The 17,761-nt window shown below is 42.9% G+C and overlaps 1 protein-coding gene across 2 annotated transcripts in view; it reads right to left on the reverse strand.

Annotated features, from left to right (window-relative positions):
* Positions 1–17,760, reverse strand: part of zzef1 (zinc finger, ZZ-type with EF hand domain 1) — a 34,368-nt gene extending 16,608 nt beyond the window's left edge. Inside the window, exons 1-36 of one of the 2 annotated variants that reach the window (XM_030439074.1) lie at positions 17,216–17,760; positions 16,394–16,538; positions 16,068–16,262; positions 15,732–15,915; positions 15,400–15,599; positions 13,243–13,453; positions 13,030–13,146; positions 11,718–11,896; positions 11,376–11,474; positions 11,176–11,267; positions 10,924–11,069; positions 10,583–10,688; positions 10,254–10,475; positions 9,577–9,668; positions 9,259–9,461; positions 8,999–9,132; positions 8,839–8,909; positions 8,639–8,753; positions 8,331–8,496; positions 6,980–7,101; positions 6,767–6,889; positions 5,724–5,893; positions 5,549–5,630; positions 5,251–5,452; positions 4,902–5,035; positions 4,557–4,797; positions 4,357–4,436; positions 4,158–4,248; positions 3,581–4,067; positions 3,326–3,490; positions 1,924–2,043; positions 1,617–1,778; positions 1,252–1,384; positions 778–916; positions 478–643; positions 106–368 (exon numbers count right to left, since the gene is read on the reverse strand). In XM_030439074.1, the coding sequence (XP_030294934.1) occupies positions 106–368; positions 478–643; positions 778–916; positions 1,252–1,384; positions 1,617–1,778; positions 1,924–2,043; positions 3,326–3,490; positions 3,581–4,067; positions 4,158–4,248; positions 4,357–4,436; positions 4,557–4,797; positions 4,902–5,035; positions 5,251–5,452; positions 5,549–5,630; positions 5,724–5,893; positions 6,767–6,889; positions 6,980–7,101; positions 8,331–8,496; positions 8,639–8,753; positions 8,839–8,909; positions 8,999–9,132; positions 9,259–9,461; positions 9,577–9,668; positions 10,254–10,475; positions 10,583–10,688; positions 10,924–11,069; positions 11,176–11,267; positions 11,376–11,474; positions 11,718–11,896; positions 13,030–13,146; positions 13,243–13,453; positions 15,400–15,599; positions 15,732–15,915; positions 16,068–16,262; positions 16,394–16,538; positions 17,216–17,623 (5,965 nt within the window). In that variant the 5' untranslated portion in view covers positions 17,624–17,760. The remainder of the gene's footprint in view (positions 1–105; positions 369–477; positions 644–777; positions 917–1,251; positions 1,385–1,616; positions 1,779–1,923; positions 2,044–3,325; positions 3,491–3,580; positions 4,068–4,157; positions 4,249–4,356; positions 4,437–4,556; positions 4,798–4,901; positions 5,036–5,250; positions 5,453–5,548; positions 5,631–5,723; positions 5,894–6,766; positions 6,890–6,979; positions 7,102–8,330; positions 8,497–8,638; positions 8,754–8,838; positions 8,910–8,998; positions 9,133–9,258; positions 9,462–9,576; positions 9,669–10,253; positions 10,476–10,582; positions 10,689–10,923; positions 11,070–11,175; positions 11,268–11,375; positions 11,475–11,717; positions 11,897–13,029; positions 13,147–13,242; positions 13,454–15,399; positions 15,600–15,731; positions 15,916–16,067; positions 16,263–16,393; positions 16,539–17,215) is intronic. The other variant, XM_030439075.1, reaches the window with a different exon arrangement.
* Position 17,761: the final 1 nt, after the last annotated feature.

The raw sequence follows: 17,761 nt of genomic DNA on the forward strand, positions 1-17,761 counted from the left end.
GATGATGGCATCGAAGGTTTGTGATAGAAGGACAAAACATAAAAATACAACTTAGGAGAATCTGAGATACCATTTGACACATGGATGGACAATGACGCAACCTACCTTTGCCCGTCTGCCCCTTGAGCAAGCAGTCAGTGATGAGCTGGGAGCAACACGTCTGCAGGGCGGAGGCCTGGTTCAATGTGTTGCTGCTCAAAGCCTCTCCATCCATCTGCTTCTCGCTGCTCAGCTCTGACGTGTGGAGGGCCAGAGCAGCGAACAACAGCCAGGAGTAGTTGTGGATGTAGGGCTGGATCAAGCGGTGACGGTCGCTTATTCGTATGGTCACCATGGGGTACACTGTGATCCGATGGGTGGGAAGGTGGCTAGAGATGGGAACATTAAAAGTAAAAAAAAAAAAAAAAAAAAAGGTATACTAAACACTAAAAAGTAAGTGGGTTTCAAAAGCAGAAGATTAAACTTCAAATATGTCACCTGTCTGGATACTTCTTTGCATGGTAACAACCGAAGCACAGGTCAAAGTCTTCACACACGTTGCAATTGATCCTGCTGCCCACAATGAGCCCCTGGCAGTGGTCACAGGCATATTCCATGTTCACCATCTCATGGTCGTCCTCGTGGCCCTCAGGCTTTGCACCACCTGGTTAAAAACACACACATTCACATTTGGGTTTGCTCTGATCAAACATGTGATCGGTATAAAACTGAGTTTATCCAAACTCTGTGTCAACAGGTGTGACTGTCCGGGTTGTGGGGTGGAGTGTATGAGCTCACTGAGGAAGCACGTCTTGCAGAGGTCCATATCCATGCACTGAAGGCATCTGTAGCGGTGCCAAGGCGCCATCCTCTCACATCCGTCACAGGAGATCACAACATTGAGCAGGTCACAGTAACGTGCGATGAACATGTGCATCTGTGGATCAAACCAGGTCACGTAAACTACACAGTATTAATATTATTAAACTTTAGATAGAGTGATCAATGATTTCTCGAGATTTAAATAAAGGTTGAATGAATTCATCTTTTCTAAATGGCAGGTTTCAACATGTCTTTGAATGCATTACCAGCATGACTATATCTGCTCTATTCTTGGGACACACAGGAAAGTAAACAGAGAGCAGACAAGCACTTGGGGCAATAAGGTCAAGCTCCCAGTGCTATTTCTTTCCCCAGACTGCTCAGACACCATACAATTTTCCTCGTTTGCTAATGATTGTTCTTTTATGTCCTTTATGCGCTGCTGTGTACCTTTCTCCTGTCCTCCATGGAGTCCTCTTCATCGATTTTGTCGTACCACTTCTCGAACATCCCGTCCATGCACTCATCCATCCATTCCTGGTTCTTCTTGTAGTCTGCGATTTCATCCTCCTCTGTCCATTGACTGAAGATAAATCAAACCACAAAACTAATCAGTACTGCAAATTTAATTAGCTGGGAACCGGTTTAAATTATGTAAGATTTGAAATAGACTAATTAAGCACAAAGCAGTTTGGACCCTTGCTTTGTAAAAAAAAATAATAATAAAAGCTTTTGCTAGCCTTAGGTTATCAATAGGAAATTAATTATATTTCTACTGAGCTCGGGCTCTATTTCAGAGATGAGTCTGATACTACCTGATGGCAATGTCATGAACGCTGATGTTCTCCTGGGCCATGCTGAGCAGGAGGTCAGGGAGCTTGATATTCAGGAAGAGCGGAAGGTCATGTACCTCCCAGTTCATGTCTAGAAGGTGCAACAAGCAGGTCTGCACACATGACAGGGCTGGAAGCAGGGCTCTGGAGAGCAGAGATAACGGTCAGATTATCACGCCAATGCACAGACACACTTTAAATTACGCTAATCACTGCTGCAAGCACAAGCATTTCACTGAGTCTAGTGATGTGTGAATGTGGTGTGTTAGAACTGCAAGTAAGAACTTACTTCTCATTGAGGTTGCTGAAGCCTTGTACTGCTTCCACCAGCATGAGCACCAGCTGATGGTAGGAACGCCTCACCTCCTCTCCAAGCTTCTGCCCACTGTCCGACAACTGAGAGAAATAACTGAAAAAGACAAAGAAAATTCTGACTTTTTCTTTTTTCTTTTTCTACACAAAGTCTACACAAACTTAATTTTCATCGTAAAATGTAGCTGAGAGTCATATGGTTTGAACTGTTTAGACCATAAGACTTTAGACTTGGGACACTGTGTGAAACATAAATCCAACAAAATGTGATCATTTTCGAATCCTTTTTGACATATAGTCAATTGAAAACAGTACAAAGACAATACGTTTTACTCTATGTTTTATCTCACCAACTTCATTGATTTTTGTAAAGAAATGCTTACTCTGAATTTGATTCCAGCGACAACTTGGGACAGGAGCAACAGAAGACGGGGAAAGAAGTGGAATGCTCCAAAGGTGATAGTATCTTAACTGTGTATGAAAGCGAAATCCTCCGAAGGCTCAGTTGTTCACAAGTCACTATTGTGTACTACATAGGCTCAGGAAGACCAAATTGGTAAGCACAGACCTTTCGCAAATTACCGCAATTGGTGCTCCTTAATGTTTTACACTGTGTCCATTATGTTGGTTTTTGATATAGTGAATCTCCATAACCCACAGGTTGTCATTTGAGAAGGTCCCTAATAGCATTATTTTTCTTTCTGGCAAATTGTAATATTAAACCAGTTTTTGATGTTATATGGTTATTATTATGGTTATATGTTTGATGAAAATGTATCTGAAATTAAACAAACAAAATCCAAGATCTGAAAACAAAACACCGGCACATCTGCTGCTCCCTGAAAGTTGATGAGCCAGTTACATTGATTTTGTCAGAGTAAATTCCAAAAACTGGGTAAAACATAGAACCTTAAAAAAATGCTCAGGGGTAACATCTCAATGAGGAATATATATGAAGGGAGCCTTAAATATACTTTTATTTTAGCTGCCAGACACAAAAAAAAGTCCAACTGACAGAATTCCGTGTGTCAGGCATTGGTCTTGTTGCAGCAGAAAACATGTCATCATGATTTAGACTATGCACACATTGCACTGATGATGGGAAACGATGACCAGCAGATGTTTTCTATGTTGACAGCGAGTTTCCTTTTTTACAATCCAAATTCTTTTTTTCACAGCGTAGCATTATTAGGGAAAATATGGTGGGACACATGGAAAGTGAGTTCACTGTGTCCTTTCAGATTTTAATGCATCAGAGACACAAGAAGAGTGCCTGGCAAAATCAGTGCATTGTCCCAACTTTTTGGGAATCTGTGTTGTACGACAGATAAAGTTCACTGCTGTTTGACTTGAACTGAAAACATTTACTCAAGATGTACCTGGTGAAGTCTTTCTGGCATGCAAGCAACTCTTGCAGGAACAGGATGCAGGGAGCTTGGAAGAGGTGTGGCTTTCCCAGGGAATGTAAACATTGCTGAACCATCTCCAGGACCTTACACACACTCACAGCTTGGGCTTTGCTCAGGGATAGGGTCTGCAGAATGCTAAAGGAGGGGGAATAATTTGATAATTTTACACTGTATGATAATATAAACAAATTAAAAATGCAAAATAGAAGACTGTGGGTCAGTCACCTTGCTGTTGTGAGAGCCTGGTCCCTTATAAAGTTCAGGATGTGTTTGAGTATTGGGTAGCGATCCTTGACAGAGGGAGTCATGCGGGGCTCTTCTATAGATCGACAGGACAGGAGGCGTAAGCGTGCCCGACTGAACGGTGCTTTACGGGGGAAGGCGGAGGGCGAGGCTGGTTCCCCTGACTGGGAGGAGAGGCTCTCTGTGGAGCCTCTGTGGCCTGGCCTGCTGTGCACACATGAAGAGGAGTTTTGGGCTTGAGCACCAGAGGGCTGGTTCTGTCCTGCTTTGGCCTCAGCGCCCTCCTCAGTCCCCGAAGACTGAGGTACCGGAGATGAGCTGGGCTGGAAGTCCCCTTCGGAGATCGAACTTGAGCGGAGAAGTGGAGCACTACTGCCCTCTGCAGCTTTTGTAGAGTCATTGTCCTGACAGGGTACTCCACAAGGGGTAAATCTGAAGAGCAAGAGGCTCTTCTCAATGCACATATCAGCTGGAAAGACAGAAAAAAAGTCAGCAATAAATAGGAAGAAAGAAAAAAGTTGATGATGGGATTTCATTTTACATTAGCTTGAGTCCTTACCTAGTGTATCCATGGTAACCTCATCATGAACCCCATCCTTCTCGCCAGGAATGTTCATTTTGCCAACAAGGTATCTCTGCTTCATCTCCAACTGACAGGAAAAAAAAGACAGCATCAACATAATAGTTATATATTGTGATCATATATAAACACTGCAGCAGGCATCAACAAAGACATGAATCCTGACAGAAATACTCACCATCCATGTTCTGATGCTGTCTGCCAGAGAATACACCTGCACGAATTCTTCACTTAGACAAGACTTACAGTCCTGATTGACTACTCATACAAATACAAAACAGATAGGACCAAGTCAATAAATCATGCAGAACTAACTTGATAAAACATATCAAGATGAAACAGTAAAAAGGACATCTTTTAATTATAGCCAAACCTTACCGTAGGTCTTCAGGGCATGGTTGAGGGCTGGTGTGTGGTGTACCATGGCTGCCCAAATGGCGTTCACAGCTTGATCAGTCTTTGGCCCGGCGGCAATCTCGTTCCTCATTGGCTGTTTCCTGCAGGACTGCATGAGGGTCCTCATGAGCTCTGTTCTACTGTCCATCGGTTCCTGAGAAGTGTTCCAACGGGCGAAGTCCTCCAGGAAGCTCGTTAACTCGTCAAGAGTCCACGCATTTGTCTACAACATCGAGAAACACCCAATATTAGAACAGCGCTGAGCTCCCAAGGTCAATAAACACCTGAGGCTGATATAGGAACTGGATCAAACAAATTCAATCATACCTGGTCAGATGGTCTTTTAGGCTGATTTGTCTCTTTTGTTTCACACAACCCATGTCGCAGAATGGGTTTCCATAAAGGAGAGGACTGAACATGGGACATTTTCCCTTGTGGAAGCTCCTTAACAGTGCGTATCTCTGGAATAGATGGTAAAACACAGAGGTCAGCATGTCAATCTCTCATCAAAGGTCTGAAAAATGAAAAACTCCAATCAAATCTGACCTACAAGATCTATTCATGTATGCCTCAAACATACAAGCTCAGAAAGATTTTAACTATCGCCCAACACGGTCACAAAGACACACTTTAGATCACATCTTAATTGGATAAAGGTTTCATAAATCAGTCTCACCATGGGGGGATTTCAAGGCGAGGGTTCTGGAAGCAAGACGACCCATCAGGCGAGCCACCAGCAGCTGCAGGTCTGACATCCAAGAAATAGTGATATCTGGGAGGCCCAGAGCTGTCACGGTGAACTTATAACCCCACTCATTATTACTGCTGTCAGAGTGGAAGAGAAACTGGAGCTGAGGGCCAGCGTCAAATGTCACCTTCTGTAGGAGCCAAGAGAAGCAACAGAGATGTGTCAAGCAATTCATAAACAACAGTGTTTCATATGTAGACTGCTTGAATGGTTTCTCATATCTTACCTTTGGCCACTTCTCAGTTCCAACCTTCATATCATAGCGGACCTTCCCGCCTCTAGAATCTGTGAATTCTAGGTAGTCGTATCTGCGAATATCAAGACCATAGACAACTGGTTAGAAGATTTCTCACAAGGGGGAAAAACAAACATCTGAATATTAAGTAATTAACAACAGTTACCTCTTCTCTGTCTCACAGCGTTCGTCAAACTCCACCTCAAACGAGGTAGCACCCGGGCAGGCATAGATGGTGGTCTCATGGCGGCTGTTTTCATAGTTGTGAGGAGACTCCATGTTCCACGTCCTCAGCACCACTGGCTGCTGAGGCTGGTGCCAGCTCTCCTGATCCACCTAACAGCCGCATGGCATAAGATCAATCTTTGTTACACTCATGGTGGAATTTAACTACGTACATTCAAGTACTGTTCCCTGAGCATAAATTCAAGCTATTAATTTTTTACTCAAGGATTTCCATTTTGTGCTGCTTTTTACTTGGGTAACCACCTGGGCTACATTTACATGACTGCTGTAGTTACTGGTTACTTAACATGTATCACATGTATTTGCATGTATTTTTTTGGTTAAGCACTGTTTTTGAGTTAACTACATGAATGAAATAGTTCATTTTCAATAGTTCATAGCTCCGAGCCAATAACATAATATATATTAGTATAAAACTCACATAGGCCATTTGCATTTGTATTACTTTTCCTTCTAAATACATTTAGCTAATATTTCCATAATTTACTTAAGTGACGTATTCAAGGAAGACTATTTTTATATAATATAGTAAGTATTTAAGTATTCCTCAGTGCCGTCTTTCCATATACATTTTCTTTGTTTTTGCTCTTGGGTTGTTGCCATGATTCATTCACTATAAAGAACAATTGACCAGAATATTCATTTCCATGCATTAACATTCATAAGGCATTTTGCATTGAGCAGTCATGTTGAATGTGGGTGTGGAGAAGGTGGCTATGAGGAAACTGCACACTGGCAGGCAAAGGCAAGGGTTTTTTTTCTATTTTTTTAATCAGAATATGTTTTTTGTGAACGTTAATTTCCTCATTTGTAAAAACACAAATATTTAGTGTGGATTCCCCACAGAGTTTTATAAATGAGGCCCCTACTCTGCATTTGTACCTTTCCGTTCATACTCATACAGTTGGATCAGAGGCTGTACACATTCTGCAATGCTAGGCTTTATTATCAGAGTGGACTGACCTTTGAAAAGATGTCTCCAGTATCACTAGAGAGGCTTTTGAGCAGCTCAACCAGAGAGGAGAAGCTCTTCAGCAGCACACTGTGAGGGATGTCCAATGAACACAGCTCCAGAAGCAAAATCATCTGCCAGGAACATGAAAAACGTCACAGTCATTCAACTTACTGAAGTTTGCAAGACGGTAGATCAAATTTTAGGAGCTAAGAGTATATTACCAGTTGTCTGAAGACTGTGGCCAGGATGGAGCTGCCTAGTTTTTCTGTTATTTCAGCACCTGTGTGCCTCTCCAGCAGGGAACCGAGAGTAGCTTTGATACTTCCCAGGAACTGATCCACATCTGTCGAAACAAACCACCAAGCCATTCTGAAATCACATCCTCTTGGCCACTCTTGGATCAATTCAACACACTGCTGGTATTAAGATACAACTTATTCCCTTATTTTCTTTTGATTGGTTGTACTATCATGTTTAAAAGATCACTACTAGCTGCAGGCTTATGGAATTAGATTTGTGCCAAAAGAAACAAACAAAACTTCTTAAATGTCAAACAAAAACAGGAATTTGAGAGAACATAAAACTCATTTCAAAAATAAAACTTAGAACTGCAATCAAATAATTTGTCAAATAGTGTAAAATATCGGTCTTTTACTCTTCTAATAATGCATTATTTTGTTTACGGTTCCCTCTGCTGGTTTCTCTCCGCTCAGACTTTTTCGCTGACTCTCAGCTTTGCGGTCTCTCTGCAGCTCTTCCTCGTTTGCGCTCCCTGACTTTTTGTTTGCAGTTTTGGCACAAACCTCTCGGGTGGGCGGGCCTTTTCAGCAGAGCGTCCCCATTGGCTAATTAGTTGTTGACTGACACAGCTCAGTACCTATGTGTAGGTAGCTAGCGCGCTAAATGACCCAGGCTTTAAAACGGAGAGAAGAGATGACGACGACGACAACGACACTTAAGAACAATATATGTATGTCATAACTACTTACACTTCACTAGTTTTTCTTGTTGTGGGTTGTTACTGTTGTTCTTCATTGTCGTCGTCATCTTCTTCTTCTCTCCGTTTTAAAGCCGGGGTCGTTTAGCGCGCTAGCTACCTACCCATAGGTACTGAGCTGTGTCAGTCAAAATCTAATTAGCCAATGGGGACGCTCTGCTGAAAAGGCCCGCCCACCCGAGAGGTTTGTGCCAAAACTGCAAACAAAAAGTCAGGGAGCGCAAACGAGACAGAACTGCAGAGAGAGCGCAAAGCTGAGAGTCAGCGCAAAAGTCTGAGTGGAGAGAGACCAGCAGAGGAAACCGTAAACAAAATAATGCATTATTAGAAGAGTAAAACACCAATATTTTACACTATTTGACAAATTATTTGATTGCAGTTCTAAGTTTTATTTTTGAAATGAGTTTTATGTTCTCTCAAATTCCTGTTTTTGTTTGACATTTAAGAAGTTTTGTTTGTTTCTTTTGGCACAAATCTAATTCCATACAGGCTCTTATACACACAGAATCTAAGCCTGAGAATAGGAAGCTGTAATAAGCTAATTTGCATCATTCAAGTTTGTCACTGTATCTCACATTTCAGCAGGATGTCCCGGGCCAGGTCCATAGCGACACCGGTGGAAGCTCCTCCTTTGAGCTGCAGGTAGCACCAAGAGATCAGACTACCCTGTAGAGCCCAGAACAGGGACAGCAATACTGTCCTACTGGCTCCACCTTTTCCATCCACCATCATGACCTCACACTGAGAGAAGGGATACAGTTGAACAGAGAGGAACATCAGAGAAGCAGAGAGATTTGTGATTTTATGTCAAGACATGTTGAGTAATGTTACATAACATGAACACAGATCAGCTGAGACATTGAGTGTGCGACAGGGGTCTCACCTCTCTTGTTGCCACCAGCAGCAGTGTTTCCATGACTGACAGTATGGGGCTGATGTCAAAGTCTGAGGGCGCTCCTTTGGGTGGGAGCAGGAGAAGGCCACTTGGATCCTGGTCACTGTGTGGAGCGAACACAACTGTTGTTGTTGATCCACTGTGATCTGAATGTGTACCCCGTATGTTTTTGCATATCTAATGCTTACCTGAAGTAATTGCAAAGTGACTCAAACGTCACCTTCACTGACTCTGGCTGATCCTCTTCTGTAATATTCTTCTGCAAAAAGTTGTATTGTTATATTACATATCGTCATTATTTTTATTCATTTGTTATCATTATCATTATTTTATTTTTTTTTAACTCACCATCATGTGGAAGAGCTTGTCCCGCCTGACATGTTTATCAGGGAAAAAAACAGCTGCTCCATTAAGAATGGCTCTGACTGCTTCTTTATGCAAAACTTTTTCAACTACTGTCTCACCCTCTGGACTGTCCACAACTGAAACACAACATCACAAGTATTACGGCTATATATATTTTCACACATTCCTCTGAATCAATCATGACAAGGAATCTCTAATCTTTTTTACTGCTCTCAGCTGTATGACAGCTGACAAAGTCTTACTGTGGCAGAGGTGAGTGTAGAGCTCCAACACAGCCTTAACCGAGGCCGACGGAGGCTCGGCACTGCTGGATGTGGACGGACAAGCCGCTGCAGTGGCTCCCTCATCTGAGCCCCGGGGCTCCAATGGGTTGGGCAGCATGGGGAAACAGTTCTGCATCAACTGGAGCAGCAAAACTCTGCTCTTCAACACCTCCTCTCCCTCACTGAGACAAAGACATGTACCAAAGAGCCAGATCATGCCAAATGTTAATTATTGCTATATTGACTGTGGTGAGCGTGTAGATACAAAAAAACAGCAGTGCCAGTGCAACTACTCACATCTGCCTGAGTTTATTGTAGAAGGTCCAGAAGAGGTTCAGGTTGAGACCACTGAAGTCCAGAAGATACTTCTGCTTGAAGTGAGAGGCATCCTGCAGAGATGGAGAATGAATTAACAGTCTTCAACAACAACAACAGAACACAGGACATGAATAAATGTGAAGTACCCCTTCACCCTCAACAGTTGACAATTAAAGGAGATGTTGTAATGTCACCTAAAGGCCACAAGTGGGCAGGCTGGCCCATCATGTATAAATCAATTATGCTATGTTTAATTAAAAATGATGTTTTACTTCATCGACTTCAATTATTTTTTTTAAAAAGTATGCTTATCCTGAATTTGATGCCAGCAACACGTTTGTTGACAGGGACAACAAAAGACTGGGAAAGTTGTGGAATGCTCCAAAAACACTGGTAATAGGTGAGTATCAAGTATCAAAAGGCTCAGTCGTTTGCCAGCACCACTTTGTGTTTTCTGACAACAATTTCAAGAAGTGTTCCTGAGCCCATGTAGTGATATCCTTTATACAATTTGTGTATCACAGTTTGTTTGCAAATGACTGCATACTGTTTTCGTTAATGTTTTACACAGTATCGATCAAGAGATTGTTAAGTGCACTTCAGGAAATTTTTTTATATTGGGTGAAAAAGTTAATACATTTGACTTGACTAGTTACCATGTCTCGTGTAAGCTGCTGTATGAAGAATAGTGTCTTGTTAAGTAGACAGAGGCCAGGCACAGCATCACGGTCAAAGTTCTCTGCCTCGGGACTGAGGTCATCCAGGTCTGCGAGCCTCTCTGCCCCGGGGCACAGGTAGCCACTGAAGCTGAGGGACTGCACACCGAGGCGCTCAGCGACCCAGTCCTGCCTGGTGCAGAGGAATTTCACCATCATGAACTGGAAGACAAGGACACATAAAACATTATTTCTGTTTGACAACAGTGTTCAGGAATAACTGGTTTAAGGGTCAAAAGAGATGTGCATTAACTGGATGTAGAATGTACCTTTGCAACGCGACACTGCTGCAGCTTGATCTCTGCATCGTTCCAGTCATTCTCCAGCTCAAACCAGCCAATCGGCTCGTCCTCCGACTGTGCTGGGATCCTTACACTGAATGTCAGGTGACAGTATAGTGTGTCAGCCATTCATGTAAACAATTAAGGCAGACCCCAACACTGCTGAGGGGCTTCATAACTCAGACAAAATAACTATACTGAGTTTTTATTTTCTTATTAGATATGATGTTGTTCTTATTTACTAATAATATAAGGCTTTTCAAGTTGTAAACATAAATGCACGCTTAAATGTCACTAATATATTGAGACGGCTATAAATGGATCCTTACTTGTCTTGTACAAACTCTTTGTAGTCCTTGTAGTCCCAAGTGTCATACTTCTTGAACCTCTTGAAATGTTTCTCTGCGTCGAAAGGATCTTCGTCCTTGTACGCAAACACCAAGCCGCATTTTGCTCCGATGGCTCCTTTTCTCACCTTAACCACACACACCGGACAACTAAGTGTCATCTACAGACATGCTGTCACTGTCTGCGTTATCAAACTTTTTCAATGAAACAGTGAAATCAAATCGGAGGCTCACTTTGATCGTCATCTGAGTGACCTGGAAGTTACTCTGGTCCTCTGTGGACAGGATCACACTGGCTCTCTTCTTGCCACTTTCTGTCAGAAAACCTTTGGAGAACAAACAAATTCAGTTTGTCTTGAGAGCATGTTCAAAGTTAAGCTTGAGTATGAACCTCATGTTATTATTATTAACGTTCATTAATGAGTCAGTTGTACCGTCTCCAGTGGAGGATTCTGTGAGCATGTTCTCTGGTCCTGATTTCTCCTCTTTACTCTTCACATCACAGGCCTGCAGGTGCAACTGGAGAGGCCTCCCTATAATGGGAGATAAATCACTGTAAATGCATTTTCTATGACACCATAGTTAATCGTTTGATAATTTTCCATTTGGGTTCTACTTCCATTCCTATACTGAGACGCAGCAAACAGAATTTGAGATGTTCCATGGTACAGTCCACTAATGCATCTCCTCCTTGTAGGCCAAGCACTTTCTCTCCTAAGTCTATGGTTTCAAATGTCCTTTTATGAACGAGAGTAAAGAAGGGCTGGAAGCGTTACCGTTGCGATTAAGCAGTCGCAGCCTGACGGAGGCCATCGACACGTTGAGGGACGAGGCCTTGTACTCTGCCTCTAAATGATCGCTGATGCAGGACAGGGCCTGGAGCACCTTTGCCACACTGCCTCTGGCCAGAGCAAAGGCCAGGAGGGTCAGCTCTGCATCTGGACTCACACAGCAGCTACACAGGAGCAAAGGCACAAAAATGTGTTAGTTTTGAGGTGCTTTCAGGCATATTAAATCATCACTTATGTCTCTGTTTCAGAGTGCTCAAGGTGTTTTCGGCCACATAATTGCACTTTAATGCATGGTCATAACTTTTAATGTTCCCTCACATCTTTGAAGATAGGTTTAAATGTCAAGTCAAGTAAGTCTTTAAATTATATTTTAAGATGGCATTATCAGTCACCGGAATTTGTTCTTGCTGTCCATGCTGTCCACAGAGCATTACTTATCTCCCTCAGACTATTGAAGCCAGATATTTCAGCTGAACTTTAGAACGTATTATTTGCACGGAGAAAAGGAGTTGTTCGCCCATCACTTACATGGAAATTGCTTGAAGAGTTTCTTGGAATTTCCATGACAACATTCAATTGACTAAAACATCTCCCAGAAACAATATAGATGACATTAAAGGAAATGAAAGAATGGCTCTGACTGCTTCTTTATGCAAAACTTTGCAAGAAAATGGGGACTTGATTTGAAATAAAAACAACAACCATAATACCATAAAGCCTGTCTGTTGAAATCCAAGTCCCTGGAAGCCCTGAGATGCCAAATGTATTTGAAAAGATTTATTTACATATGTATTTATTTTTTTCAAGCAGAAATCTTAGCTACTAAGTTATGGGTTAGCACACATCCCATCTTAGGTGGGTACGTTAGCTTGTTTTTTTTAACCATTTTATGTTTGGGTTTTTTTGTACGTCCATCTATTTCAGTTGTTAAGAAGAATGCGGAAACTAAGAAAAAATACAATTTGTTTCTGAGAAGCTCGAGAAATGTTTTGTGGACTAGTTTGCATCAGCATGGAGGTAAGCAGATTATGACTGAACATGCAATGATGCCAAAAATGTATCTCTCTAAACTGATAATAACTGATTATTTCAGCCATATTGTTGCTGCTGTTGTTGATAAAGACCATAGCCACCACTAAAGGATTACAGTACACCAATGGTATTGAAACAGTGTGTCACTGGCCCACTAAATCAATACTTTGGTTTTAGTCTGCTTTCATTGTGATGATGTCAACATAATGAGCTCAGCGAGGCAGTGATGGGTGAGTGTGTTGGTGTAATTGCAGCGGGTCATTACTCTGCTATCCTGAGGAGAAATCCATCCACCTCCTCCAGGATGTTCAAAGAGAAGAACTTGGGGAACTCTGTGGATGACGGCGTTAGGGACAAGGGTGGCATGTGCCGTAAGGCTTTTCTAGAGAGATTAAGAAAAAAAACACACAAAAAAACTCTCAGGATCCTAATCACCAGACTTAACTCTGCATTAAGAACTGACACACTATAATCTTACTGTGTGCTCTGAAGGACGGTCTGAGCCAGAGCAGGGTTCGTCTCCATGGATGCGGTGACCAAGGAGGTGAGGAGAGACAGGTACCAGATGGCTGAAGCATCGGAAACAGACACCTCTTTACTCTTAGTAATCTGATAGCCCAGGGTCTTCAAGCCATGAATCCGTGTGTCACATCCATCGCTCAGGCACCGCTTAATGTTGATTTGTATGTCTGCGGTTTGGTGAAGAGATAATGTAGTTAGCCCACTGATGGAATACATGATGCAGAAATGCCATACATGGCTGCTCGTCCTCTGAGAAGGACATGAAATAGACAATGATTAAGGGAGACACAAATAAAACTACAATGGCACTCAGTAGAGTGCATACCTCCGCCAAGGCCCTTTAACTAAATCAAGCCTAATCACCGTTCACACTTTTTTGAATCCCCATTATCAAAGCTGCACATTGATGGTAGTTGCAAGTTTTTATCCATATTTGTTAGCGCAGAGCAGCTGAAAAAGAAAAGACTTCCTTTAATGAAAGCAAATTTAAATCCTCCAGATCTGCTTTTTATTATGATCAGCATTAAGCTGTACTAACTCAAAGATACCAGTCTCCTAAATTGTGTCATCAAGAGCCCTGCATTATCCCTTGAGAAATGAATAAAAAGGTTCACAAACACCATCTATTAATGTTAAACAAAGTGAGAAACATCCCTGGATCCATCCCTTTATCTGGATCCACACCAAAAGTTAACGGGGTTTATTCTGGGCCAAAACACATCCTCCATCCAAGCTTCAAGGGAAATCCATTCAATGGTTTTTGTGTAATTCCGCTGACAAACCAACCCACCAACCAACAATCAGCCATGGGTGAAAACATAACCTCCTTGGCGGCGGTAACGAATCACTTCTACTATTAAACATGACTAATGACCATGCAAAGCCAGCCAATGAATATCAATTTCTTCATTGGGATTGAGGAGATCATTCCCCGCCATGAAGCACATTATAATTTACCAAATACAGCACAGTGACTGATTTAGCCTGTAGCTAGAGCTGCAAACCAAAGGGCTGCCTTCAAAAAACCTTTCCATCTGAATGTTTGCCACCATTATTTGAGCCTCTGCTCATTTTTGACCACTGCTCTCGATCTCGGCTACCTGCCTCAATCGATTCTCACTTGATGTTAATCTCCTACACATCTATACAAATCTCTTAGTGAAAACAGAGTAAACATTTTTGCTTTTCTGTGTGGCTAGAAAACTTCTATCTAATCTCGATCTGCCCCCTCTGTTGAATATTTTAGATCCAGGCTCAAAACTTTCTTTAATAACCTAGCGCTCCAGTCCTCCAGACATGGCTGATTTTGGAACTGTGCCTTTTCACATGTGGTGTGTATTTTTGTGTATGAGCTGTGTCCCTGATGGCCTGAGAGAACATTGCACAATATTGCAAGGACAACATGATTTGCAATAAATAAACAAATATTTCAATTTCCATGTGATATATTCTCTCCTTACTTAGCCATAGTGCTAGCTAACCTTGCAGTCACAAATAAATTGACACTAATTAATCTGAGGGTAGCTGTTAGCAAGCTGGGGCTTAATTTTATTGTTAAAATGGTGTGAATGCATAGCCAACGTATCTAGGGCTCCATATGATAGGTCAAATGTTAGCATGCTGAGTTAGGTGTGTGGTGAATGCATGGTGAATGTAAATAGTTATTTTTCTTACATACTCTATTACGTTTTAGTCTTTTTCAGTGTTTATCACGCATGTTCACATTGGCATGATGATGAAAATAGGATTTATGGGTCAGCACTGGGTGAAAGTGTGACCCTTTGGCTACACAGATGGTCCTTACGGCAGAAGATGGAAATCCTGAGTTAATTCTCTGCTAAAAAACAAAACAAAAAACTCACACCAGTGATGCCTTGATTCTAGCCAGACGCAATCCTAGGCTCATGGAAGCTTGCAAGTGGATACAAAAGTAAGGGATTTAACCACTCAACTATCTATTAACTCGTCTGTAGCTGACAGCATGCTTTGTCTTCACTGGAGGGGTGCAAAATGAGAAAAAAAAGTTTTCGCCTAAAGCATCAGCAAAAGGAAACACAAGCCCAAAATAAATAACCACTCAGCTGAGCAGACAGACTGACAGGTGGTGACTCACAGGGGTGTGTGATGTTGGCGTTCTCCAAGAGAGCTACGTAGCCTGTGACGTTGCTGGGGATGCGGATATCCCTGATCTCCTGCAGGGAACGCCGGTTCTTCCCAACAGCGACTGAGACGAACTGAGGCATGTAGCTGTGGTCGTTAGAAGCCACTGCAATGGCAAGACGTCTCAGAACCACATCTGGTTTCATTTTCAATCTGGGAACAGAAAAGAACACCTTGAAATGTATCATATGTCATCAACAAATATCTCTACTATTCGAGGATAGGAAACACATGATGATCAACGGCAAAGCAGTGAGTCACATTCTGCAGAGCAGGTGTCCTTACCTTATCCAGTGTGAACGCGCACTGCCATCCGACTGCCAGAACGATGACGTTTCTCCATTTGTCATCTTGTAAATATCTGCAACATTTGATGAAGCTTCTATTGAGCTGTAGCACTGTGTAACCACCTTGACCTTGTCCACCTCCGGATCCCGGTCCAGCTCTGCTCTGTACTGGATATCTAAATCTGAAACAAACAAAAACAGATTAGGACGACTGTCTGGAAGATGTGCGGCAGTGAGAGACGGATACTAAATATGTCTTGAGTGTGGTCGTATTCTTCAAAATACACCAGGAAACATTCAGAAATGTTCAGTTAAACTTATCTGGGGTCTTCACCTTTTTCCTTCTGCAACAGGAATTCCAAGAAGTCCTGGACCACACTGGACCTCATGGTGCAGATACTGTTGTAGCCTTCTAAAATGGGAAAAGGGATGGCACTGCTGGGAATTCGATTCCTGTGTAAGAATTTAAGAATCTTAGAGGCGTGCGCCCCTAACCGGTCTTTGGTCTTGGAGAATATGTCAACAAAACCTGTGAGAGAAAATACAAGAAAAAAAAAGAGTGGAAACACAATGAGGGTTAATTCCTCTACAGCCTGCTGACAACCGCTAATCACATAAGGTTGCCTTTGTTGATCCTGATAAACAAATCACATCTCCTACCTGGAGTTAGGGAGCATGCCTGTAGCTGTCTTATCACATGACTCAGCTCTCCCTTTAGATTAGCTCCATTGGAATTCTTCAGAGCCATCAGCATGCTCTCCACATCCACCACCCCATCCCCCTCGGCATCGAACTGTCCAAAGGCCTGAGACGGGGACAGAGACATTGACACTTTCTAGACTGACACAATCACTCCCATATCTGCCCACCATCGCAACCTATAGGAAATAATCAAAGCACAACTGACCGCACAGTTGGTGTTTATAGGGCACACAGTGAGATCCACCTCTATTGCTTATTATTGAGCTATGAATATTTTATGCCTGTACATAAAGTATAAAGGCAGGTGGTAGCTCTGGATCTCATACAGGGGGGATTTTTTAAATGGCCCATTGTAGCATGTCATGTTTAAAGTATAGCAGTGGCATCCCATGTCTGCCCACACAAAGCCAAACGCAGACTAAAGTACACATTCATTAGTTAACCCATTCATCTGCAACAACAGATGTCAGCCAACAAAGCAGGGAGTTATGCTACAGGAGGCCAAAGCTGACAACCCAGCGACAGTAGGCTGACATCCACAGGTGACATTGTGATAGCTACATGTCTTAATTCATGGTCATCATTAAGATTAATGTAAAGATTACAGGATACCATACATGACCTCTCAATCATGTGTACTGATCACTCATCATAAATGGGCATGGCCACAGCGATCAACCGTTTTACCTACATACCGATACGAGAGTAGACACGACAGTCCTAATAATGGCATTTCTCAGGATTTGTGAGAGGTTCATTTGCTTTTCTGTGGCTTTATACCTCTTCACACTCATCCCTCGGGGCATCTCTGCTCTCCAACATTTCACAAAATTGTTCCACATTGACGGACTCCTCTCCTCGGTTCAACCGGTCCTCCAGCCACCGCACCAGGACACCCTCGTTCCCGGCCAGGACAGACTCCTGAATGGCGATCCCTGAGTCGCTTATGCGAGCCGCCGCTTCTCTCAGTTTCACTTGCTCTAGGAGCACCCCGGGGCTGGGTGGCCCGCCGGTGGGTACGGGCACGTTATTCGATCCCCTTCCGCTTCTACCAGAGCCAGAGCCTCCACCGCCTCCGACGCCAGCGGCCGCAGAGGCCGGACTGTCTTCCGCGAAGCCCGGGCTCTCAGTTTCTATGTCTTCCTCGTCGCCGCTGCCTCCACCGCAGCCGCTCTCGGCGTTCCCCATGTTTGTTTCACCGACCTAAGACTCCCCCGGAAATCTCTGCGGCCCTGTGGGTGTCAGGTTTGAAACGTTTGTACCGGTCTGTACACAGACCTCTGTGCTCTAACCTACAGCTAGAGCTGCCGTTCACTACTACCGCAT

Source organism: Sparus aurata, chromosome 13 (assembly GCF_900880675.1).
Source record: "Sparus aurata chromosome 13, fSpaAur1.1, whole genome shotgun sequence".
NCBI lineage: Eukaryota > Metazoa > Chordata > Actinopteri > Spariformes > Sparidae > Sparus > Sparus aurata.